At 39.6% G+C, this 10728-nt stretch overlaps 2 gene segments (V, D, J or C); both read left to right on the top strand.

The window, feature by feature from the left end:
• The first annotated feature begins 812 nt into the window (after positions 1–812).
• Positions 813–2964, top strand: LOC128110405 (Ig heavy chain V region VH558 A1/A4-like). The segment is given in 3 exon segments: positions 813–858; positions 942–1242; positions 2904–2964. Coding segments are annotated over 3 exon segments (408 nt in total).
• Positions 2965–9812: 6848 nt separating this feature from the next.
• LOC128110404 (Ig heavy chain V region VH558 A1/A4-like) lies at positions 9813–10279 on the top strand. The segment is given in 2 exon segments: positions 9813–9864; positions 9948–10279. Coding segments are annotated over 2 exon segments (378 nt in total).
• Positions 10280–10728: the final 449 nt, after the last annotated feature.

Genomic DNA, 10728 nt, shown 5'->3' with positions numbered 1-10728 from the left:
CATACATCAACATGTATTTGTATTCATAGTTGTATGTAAGTATGAAATATCTAAGAACTACTAATGAGAATCTCATTTGATGTCTGTATTTCTGAGATGGTTGTAATCATTTATCTCTAGTTGTATCTAATATCCTATAACTGATGTAATTTCCATATTTCTTACAGATTAAAAATTTCTATTGTGTTGTTTATATAAACATGTCTTCTTAATGAAATCCTCTGTTGACAGTACAGGGTTTATTTTCCAAATTTAGTTATTGTGATGTTGCTACAATAATAATTATTGTGCAAATATGTCTGAAGTATATTTATTTTGGACATTTGGATGAGATTTTTAATGTATAATTTGTTGTAAAGGCAAATATTAATTGCATATATCTGAAAGGAGGTTGTAAATTCTCACAACTTAGCAAGTTTTAGATTTCCCATCACTGTCATTATCACAACCACCATATGTACATCAATTTGACATCCTTTTCACAAAGTGTAGCCACTTTCTCAGGCCTGAAATCTATTGAAAGCTTAGGTCCTGATGTTACATTCTCAGCGTCTGTACAAGGCTAAGGGAAGGAGCATGTTATATATATCCTCAGAGAGGATTAGAAATTAGCACTCAACCTCCTGCTGAGTGACCCAGGTATCCTCTACCACTTTCTTCTCCAGTTGGACTAGGTACTTATCTAAGAAGTACCCTGCTCATGAATATACAAATTACTTGAGTTAGTGATGGTAAATACAAGGAAGTCCACACCCCAGAACAACATATGATCAGTGTCCTCTCCACAGTCACTGAGCACACAGATCCTCACCATGGGATGGAGCTGGACCATTCTCTTCCTCCTGTCAGTAACTACAGGTAAGTGGCTTTCCAGTTCCAAACCTGAAGAAGGAACAGGGACTAAGGTGACAATGACATCCACTCTGCCTTTCTCTCCACAGGTGTCCACTCCCAGATCCAGCTGCAGCAGTCTGGTCCAGAGCTGGGGAAACCTGGGTCCTTAGTGAAGTTGTCCTTCAAGGCTTCTGGCTACACCTTCACTGACCATGTTATACACTGGGTGAAGCAGAGGCCTGGACAAGGCCTGGAGTGGATTGGATATTTTTATCCTGGAAATGGTGAAACTAAGTACAATCAGAAGTTCCAGGGCAAGGCCACACTGACTGCAGACACATCCTCCAGCACAGCCTACATGGAGCTCAGCAGGCTGACATCTGAGGACTCTGCAGTCTATTACTGTGCAAGACACACAGTGTTACAACCCACATTCTGAGTGTGTCAGAAACCTCGGAGGAGCAGGAAGCTGCCCTGGGACTGAGATGACAGAGAAGATCAGCCTGGAGACTTACTCAGAAATAATCATTCTGAGTGTCCCTTTGTCATTTCACAGTCTTATAGGGTCTTTGTCAGCTTTTCAAAAGGACTGCTGGGAATAAAGGGATCCTGATTCTGGATGCACCTGGAGTAAACCATGCCTTGACCAGCTGTTTACCAGTGACCACCTCCATTGACATGATTCTTTTTTAAGAAACTAAAATAAGACAAACTGTAGCAATGCATTATGATATAAATACTTCTTCAATCTAAGGGACTGGAACTGTTGCTGGAGTAGCTGGGAATTAGCTATAATATGAGTCAATCCAGTAAAAGTCATATCAACAGCATGTGCACAAACAAAGCTCCTTTCACAGTCCAATTTGGTTTCCCTAAAACAAGCAAAGGCAGTTTCTTGGAAGGGGTCCCCATAGATTTTGGGATAGGTGTTTTAACCTCTCCTATGAAATCTAATTTTATGTCTTTAGTTATTGATACATCTGATCATGAATTGCTTTTGGAAGTACTATTCGAATCACTTATTGTTTTAGAATTAGGAACAGAGTTGAGTGTCACATTGTGGAGCCCCCAGGGTATAGAATCTGCTACGTTGGTAACAAACTGGGCACCTGCTTAGATAGCATTGGGGAAAGAGCAGTGGAATTCCAAGCTGGGAATGTAGAGACCTGATCCTGTCATCAGCAGCCCTGGATGCTCATTCCCCTGTTTCCTGAAATTGGATTCTCTTTGTCACTACTTCTAGATTGACATTGTCTGGACCAGTGAAAATGCATCTTACATTTGCAGGTGTTTTAGAGAGAGGTTTACTATACTGAGGATGAATAGCAAGTTTTTGTTTATATTATTTCTGTAAATGGTCTGTTCTCTCCATATGTGAAACACATATGAGGCCATAATAACACAGCCAGAATCTGAGCTCCTCTAGGCAATCATTTTGGCATGCTTTTATTAAATCAGCAATAGTACGAAAGGTATTAGCAACTATAGAATGAAGCTTTTTACAGTTTAAATTTGCATTTTAATAAGCACACAGAAGAGACAAGGTAGAAGCAGCTTCTTTACTATCTGCCTGCTGCTCTGTAGGTTGTTGCAGATGATGGACAAAATCATGAATGGCTCTCTATATTTCTGTGTATCATGGGAAATATGACTGTGGGAGTATTGATACCAAGAGCTTTTTTCCAAGCCATTAAAGCACCGTGGTTGCTTTGGCTGTTAACCACTAGACGGCTGACACATAGTTGGGCCACTGTTTGGAAGTTTCCTTTTCTGATAATTTGATGGTAAGTCATGTTTATAGTGGTCCCTAGCTTTGGTTATGAGCTGCAGTGGACAGGCATTTGTCCGTCCATTACTGAAGACACAGGCTAAACTAGGGGTTGGTGAGAATTGTTTTTATAAAGACTTGTCAGGTTAAGTGTATTATTTCATGCATATTTGTGAAAATGTCTATTACTCCTGTAGGGAAATGACTCTCAACTCCATTTTCTGTAACATTATTTCTGAAATCTTTCTATATGGAGAATGGAGGATTGGTTCATGGGCAGGATTCTTCATACTTCTCTAATGACCGGAAACACAGTCAGTAATTGTCCTGCCTGGAAACACTTTAAGGCCTTTTGTGGGTAAGGATCAATTAATATATTGACATCCTGAAGGGACACATGAAGAGAAGATGCAAGAGATTTAGTAAGAAGACATTATTTTCTGGGACTTCCTTTTCATTTGGTGAGACTAACCAACTAACCTAAGCTGATTCCACAAGATTAAATACTTTAATATAACTGGTCTCATAGAGCAGTACAACTGGTACCATTATTCCTTTAAGAGTCTGAATGAGTCTCACGGTTGTGATTCTATGGATGTTTCTTAGTAACAGTCAATAGTTGATGAATTTATCTTAATTATGTTTGGACTCCAATTCATTGATGTAAGTTTTGTAGTTGGTTTGGACACATTTATAATAAACTCGGTTTCATCAATTATGTTTCTTCATCACATTAGAGAAAGAAATCAAAGCATTTCCATTGAAGTCATTTAACCAAGAGTAAGATCAAATTTAAATTCCCTACTTGATATTGCCTGTGTTGTCTTCTGATGTCCATGTTGTAGGATCTGAATCTCTATATCTATCTCCATCTCTTGTTCTGCACCTCTCTCCCTGTCTCCCTGTGACTCTGTCTCTCTCTGTGACTCTGTTTCTCTGTGTATATGTCTCTTTCTCTGTCTGTCAGTCTGTACTTATCTCTCTCTTTGTCCTTAACAAAGTTTTTTTCCTGTATATTTATTGATCAGCACAGAACGCATCCCATGGAAAAAGAATAAGGGATATTTGACAGAAATCTTTAACAAGAGTTTTACTAGAGCTTAGTAACGTTTTCCAGCTGGCTCAAATAATAAACAGTACTACAATCATCTTTTAAAAAATCAAACAATATCTACACATAGTATTCAGCAATTCTGGATACTCATTTTATAAAATTTATTGAAGCCTATAATGTATGTTTTCAGCAAATAGTTATTATAACATACATAAAAACACACATACATTAGTCTTCAGTCAGGAGCATGGAAGAGCACAAAAAGTCAGGCTAAACCTATGTGTTATCTCATTTTGTAAGGGCTGATTATATGGGAAATTTAGGCAAGTAAAGTTGGGTGTTACAATATTCTCTTTTTTTTTTTTTTTTGGTTTTTTGAGACAGGGTTTCTCTGTGTAGCTTTGCGCCTTTCCTGGGACTCATTTGGTAGCCCAGGCTGGCCTTGAACTCACAGAGATCCACCTGGCTCTGCCTCCTGAATGCTGGGATTAAAGGTGTGCACCACCACCGCCCGGCTCACAATATTCTCTTAAAGAAAGGTTAAACAGACTGAGTATATAGTATGTTCACAGTCTGAAGAATTTCAAAGTGTATTTTTCACTCTGGATGTGTGATCTAGCAAAAGTTTCAGTCTCTTAGAATGCAAGAGTTATTTTTATCATAATGTATTACCACAAAAGTATAGTTTCTATAAGCTGGTTAAATGTACTATTAAAACATTTTTCATAGAACTCTGATTGACACAATGTATGTACATGTTAATTGTCAGTAGTTCTAAAATTATGCATTATGCTATATTCTCTAGTCTCATATTTACTGCCTTCCCAGTCTCAGAACTCCGACCTACACTCTAAAGTCTTTACAGAATGTGGTCCTAAACTGATACAACATCATCATGCACATTCCATTGGATAGCTAGTGGTCACATTTTCTATAGACCACAGGGTTTTGATTAAAGTGTGAATAACAACCAGCATGGAGACCTGTGGTACCTGGTAATCTCAAGGGTTTGATTCAATAAGAACACTCTTTAGCTCAGAACAACAACATTTTATGCTCATCTAGACATTCCCCCCATGATAAATATCAATGTCACCTGCTTAATATGTATGCACCCATATGGGGCATACACTGTGGCAGGCATGAATCCCCAGGCCAAAGATAATGCAAATAAACATACATGGAGTTTAAAATACTATTTGAAAGATCAGTGATTTTATAAAATCACCTGTCTTCCTGCTGTCTTCCTCCAACTGGAAAGTAGGGATTGACCAGAGGAATCTTCCATTTCAGGCCTATGTGTTGAATGGGACTTTCCAATGAACTGGAAAGGCATCTGTCAAGGAGATCTAAGACCTTGATTCAAGGAATGCTCCTCTACCTGTTGGACAAGTCAATTTTAATGTACCCAGACACCCCATACTGAATGTGGTAGAGATCCCCAGAGAGGGTTTTGAATGTCTGAAAGTTCAAAAGTGAATCACTGGTCCTGAGACAGGCTGTGGAAAATTTTCTTTAAATCACACATTATACTTTGCCTTCTTCCCAGAAGAAGCAAAAAATTCATTTCACTTGATACCAAGCTGATGAGAGCTAATTTTACATAGTCATCACCCAGGGGTGCTATGTAAATCATAGTAATCTCAAAAAATATACTCAAAGTACTTTGTAGTGGGGATTTAAGGAAGAAACATAAATTTCATTTTCTTGTTTGCTTTTAATTAATAACATAACCTTATTGTGTCCTATAGAAATGATCTTTTCAATCTCTCATTTGGTTATATGGTTATCAGTAGCATTATCTCTTACTAAACAGGTATTTTATGTATCATAGGGCAAATGATATCCCATCGCAGACTTACACTTTGTGAGATTAAGAAGAAATATCTAGCAGACATCATGGAATATCCAGGAGAACCTGAGCTCTGGCCATCTCTACTTGTAAATGCAGAGGTCTCAAAACTCAAACATTCTTCTAATCTCCAGGGGAAAATTTGCCTACTCAGTGCAGGGGAGTGCACCAGTCTCTGCTCACACAGGCCTGAGGCACCTGGAGAAGGGAAGGTTTGGGCTAGAAGAAGATAATAGTGAGGGTTTGAAAGAAAATGGTCCCCAAAGGAAGTGGCCCTACTAGGAGGTGTTTTAGTTTGTGTGGTCTTCTTGGAGGAGTGTGTCACTGTGGGCATGGACTTTGAGGTCTCCTATGTTCAAGATATGCATGGTGTCACAGTTCACTTCCTGTTACCTACAGATCAAGATGTAGAACTCTCTGATCCTTCTCTAGTACCATTTCTACATGATGATGACAACAGACTAAACCTCTGAAACTATAAGCTAGCCCCATTGAAATGTTTTTCTTTATTAAAGTTTCTGTGGTCATCTTGTGTCTTCACGACAATAAAAACCCTATCTAAGACAGTAATACTATTGGCTCTGCTTTTCTTTCTGTTTCAGCTTCCCAAGGTCAGGGTTCCTGAATGTTGCCCGTTGGTTCTTGAATAGTTTCCAGTGTGGTGATTGTCAAGGGCTACAGGTATCTGGACCTGGCCTTGTGACTCCATCACAGGGTCTGTCTTCATCTGAGCTATCTCTGACTATTCTATCACAAGCTGGTACCTACTGGCACTGGGTTTTCCAAGCTTTAGAAAAGGGGATGCTGCTGGGAAATGAAGTTATTGTGGAGTCAGAAAAAAAAATCCTTGTTCAGCTTAATCTCCACTTCCAGAAATACAGCTAAGGACCAGTTATCCCTGAGGTTTGTATCTTTGACTCCACAGGTGACAGCTTTGTATTACAGTAAGACACAGTGATGAGACATCACTGTGTGGCACAGGACACACCCCAACACACACACACACACACACACACACACACACACACGGAAAAAAAAAACCCAAATATACACTTTCTCTGTTCTTAGATACAGCAGGGCACTTATGACCTCTCTTGATTTTTGGCTCTGTTATAACTTTGATATGTCTGAGTCCAATCTCTTCTGTCTATGTATATCAGTATGTGTTTTTGTTTTTAATTAGGAAAACACATGTTCAGCCTCTACAAAGGCGTAATGTCACTTTCAGGAGCAGAAATGACTCTGCCATTGATAGAAGGGTTACAATTTGAAAATTTCTCTCACACAGTGAGGTTCTGTGGTTTAAACATACTTCCACTTAGATCAAAGTAAAAAAGTTATGTAAACAATACCCAGTAGGTAGAAAATTCAATTTGTTTCCAATTGGTCCTGGCTCTTTGCACGTATGTGAGCACCTCAGGCTGAGAGCCGATTGGGGTGTCTATTTTCCTGACGGTACAATTATTTTCCTCCTAGAATTTATTCTCAGAGTTCATCATTAACCTTCCTTATCCTCTGGGCTTTTTCCAGCAGGTCACATGACATTCAGGAAAAGTCTCCTCAGCAGGCATTGTGGGGAGAAATTTCCTGTCCTCTAATGTCCAATGTCCTCCAGATATCCTCTGTGCAATATACAAGATGTCAACAGCATCAGGGACTTCAAATATAAACCACAGAGTTATGATAGAAAGAAAGAGCCATTCTTCTCTCTGTGAATTTGGGGAACTATTAACAGAAAGCCTGAGAGTGGTATTGTGGTTGATATATTGTGCACCACAATAAACTTGTCTGGGGGTCAGAAAACAGAACAGCCACTATATTAAACACAGGTTTAGGCAGTGGTAGCACACACCTTTAATCCTAGCATTCTGGAGGCAGAGATCTGTCTGGATCTCTGTGAGTTCAAGGCCATACTGGAAATAGCCAGGCATGGTGACACGTGCCTTTAATCCCAGGAAGTGATGGCAGGAAGCAGAAAGGTATGAAAGGTGTGAGGACTAGGAACTAGAACCATTTTAAGCTTTTAGCTTTTAGCAGCAGTTCAGCTGAGATCCATTTGGATGAGGACTCAGAGACTTGCAGTCTGAGGAAACAAGATCAGGTGAGGAATTGGCAAAGTGAGGTTGAAATGTGGCTCGTTCTGCTTCTCTGATCTTTCAGCGTTCACCCCAATATCTGACTCTGGGTTTGTTTTTATTAATAAGGCCTTTTAAGATTCGTGATACATGGTACGAATGCTGGGTTGTTGTTAGATAAGTACTGACTGGACCATTGCAAGTTTCACAGGGTGACTTCTGTGGGGATAGGCTGGATTTCTCAAAGAGAGACAAAGCTTCCATTCCCCCACAGAATTCCATCTTGTGGCTACCCTGATGTATCACAAAAACAAAGAATTGGTAGGATGGCTTTTTTTTACCCATAAGGTACTTCTGAGACACTGTAAGAGTAACTACTCCATGGGAGTAAAATTAATCAAATGGAGACCATGTTCCATCATGGTAAACACAGAAGTTCACAATCTGCTATTTTATGTTATGATTTACAGATTGTATCAAGTTCATATAATCAATAGTGTTGCTAAATACTTATTACTATGAGACAGCAAAAATGAAGAAAACAAAATAAATGTCTTGTGCAGAGCTTGGAGAGCAGGTGCAGACAGGGTCCAGCAAGGATGTTTCCTGACTCTCCCCAGAGTTTATTCCTCTCTGTTAACCACATACAAGCCCAGGAAACCATGTCCGATGTCAGTTAGAACACTTGCCTTGTAGGATCTGACAGAGATCATGGCAGTAACTTCTTAAATCTGTCAATTTCCTGCGAATGTTACAGAAACAGAAATGACACAATTTGAAGGCTCTTTTAATTCACCAAGAAGACAGCAGATTCTCTCTGTAGAATGAATTCCTCATTTGGAAAGCTAGGACCTGACAATCTGTTCTCATAGAGAGGTGATTTCAAGGCTCTTCATGCTGAGTCTCATCCCGTCAGTATAGAGTGTCATGTTTTTAGGATGCTGTGGATATCGTTCTGTATAAATAAAACACTGATTGGCCAGTGGCCAGGCAGGAAGTATAGGCAGGACAAGGAGAGAGGAGAATGCTGGGAAGCGGAAGGCTGAGAGAGACACTGCCAGCTGCCGCCATGACAAACAGCATTGATTGGGCTCACTGTGTTATTAGTTTATGAAACAAAAGAGATCATGATGTTGGGAGAGAGACTTATTGAAAGGTCCTAAGGGGAACCAGTGGGGCATAGTGGGTTTACATATGATCATAATGTATTTTATACATGGATTATAATTTCAAAGAATATAAATTATGAAAGGTAAAAATAACAATTTTACATATGTTCAGAATTTTCAGACATGTGTATTTTGTACACTTTGTATATTTCTTCCATATCTCTACCCTTATTTTCTTTTGCTCTTCCTTTACCTTTACTTTACTAAACAATTTCACAAATACATCATTATATATTAGCATTCATAGCTGAATGTAAGTATGAGATATGTAAAAACTACTAATGATAGTCTCATGTAATGTCTGTGTTTCTGGGGTGCTCTTAATTAATACATTTATCTCTAGTTGCATCCAATATTCTATAACTGATGTAAGTTCTATATTCCTTGCAGATGAAAAACTTCTGCTGTGTTGTTTATATAAATGTCTTCATGATGAAATCCTCTGTTGACAGACACATAGTTTATTTCCATAATTTAGTTATTGTGTCCTTGCAATCATCATTGCTGTTCATCTATTTCTGAAGTATGTTTACTTTTGGTCATTTGAGTGAGTTTCTTAGTATATAATCTTTTGGTAAGGCAAATATTAATTGCATATATCTGAAAGGAGTCTGTAAATTTCAAACTTTGCAGGTTTTAAATTTCTCATCACTGTCATCATCATCATCCTCATCCTCATCATCATTCTCATCATCATCATCACAACCACCTTCTCTAAATAAATCTGACAACCTGGTTACAAAGTGAAGCAAATGTCTCAGGCCTGAAATCTACTGAGAGCTCAGGTCCTGATGATACAACCTCAGCATCTGCACAGGGCTCATGGAAGGAGCATGTTATGCATTTCCTGAGAGAGGATTCAGACTTGGTCCTCTCCTTCTTGCTGCATGACCCAGGAGTCCTCTACCTCCTCCTCTAGCAGGACTAGGCACTTATCTAAGAAGTACCCTGCTCATGAATATGCAAATTACTTGAGTCTATGGTGGTAAATACAGGAATGCCTACAACCCATAACAGCATATGATCAGTGTCTTCTCCACACTCACTGACCACACAGGTCCTCACCATGGGATGGAGCTGGATCATTCTCTTCCTCCTATCAGTAACTACGGGTAAGGGGCTTTCCAGTTCCAAACCTTAAGAAGGAACAGGGACTGAGGTGACAATGACGTCCACTCTACATTTCTCTCCACAGGTGTCCACTCCCAGGTCCAGCTACAGCAGTCTGGTCCTGGGCTGGGGAATCCTGGGTCCTCAGTGAAGTTGTCCTGCAAGGCTTCTGGCTACACCTTCACTAATTACGAAATGCACTGGGTGAGACAGAGGCCTGGACAGGGCCTGGAGTGGATTGGATGGATTTATCCTGCAAATAGTAATACTGGATATGCTCAGAAGTTCCAGGGCAAGGTCAAACTGACTGCAGACAAATCCTCCAGCACAGCCTACATGGATCTCAGCAGCCTGACCTCTGAGGACTCTGCGGTCTATTATTGTGCAAGAAAGACAGTGTTGCAACCCACATCCTGAGTGTGTCAGAAACCCTGGGGGAGCAGGAAGCTGCCCTGGGACTGAGATGACAGAGAAGATTAGCCTGGAGACTTGCTCAGAAATAATCATGCTGAGTGTCCCTTTGTCTGTCATTTCATAGTCTTACAGGATTTTTGTCAACTCTTCAAAAGGGAAAATGCTGGGAATAAAGTGATGGTGATTCAGGATGCCCTAGGGTACACCATATTTTGACCAGCTTAGTTTACCAGTGACCACCTCCATTGACATGATTCCTTTTTAATAAAGTAAAATAGGGCAAACTTTGGCAACACATTATGATCTAAATATCTCTTAAATCTAAGGGACTGGAACTGTTGCTGGAGTAGCAGGGAATAAGCTATAATATGAGTTAGGCCAGTAAAAGATAAGTCAAGAGCATGTGCACAAACAAGGCCCCTTTCATAGTCCAATTTGGTTTCTCAAAACAA

The sequence above is a fragment of the Peromyscus californicus genome, unplaced genomic scaffold, assembly GCF_007827085.1.
Source record: "Peromyscus californicus insignis strain IS unplaced genomic scaffold, ASM782708v3 Scaffold_15__1_contigs__length_86483966, whole genome shotgun sequence".
Taxonomy (NCBI): domain Eukaryota; kingdom Metazoa; phylum Chordata; class Mammalia; order Rodentia; family Cricetidae; genus Peromyscus; species Peromyscus californicus.
The sequence above is the reverse complement of the archived record's forward strand: the minus strand, read 5'-3'. Positions and strand labels throughout refer to the sequence as shown.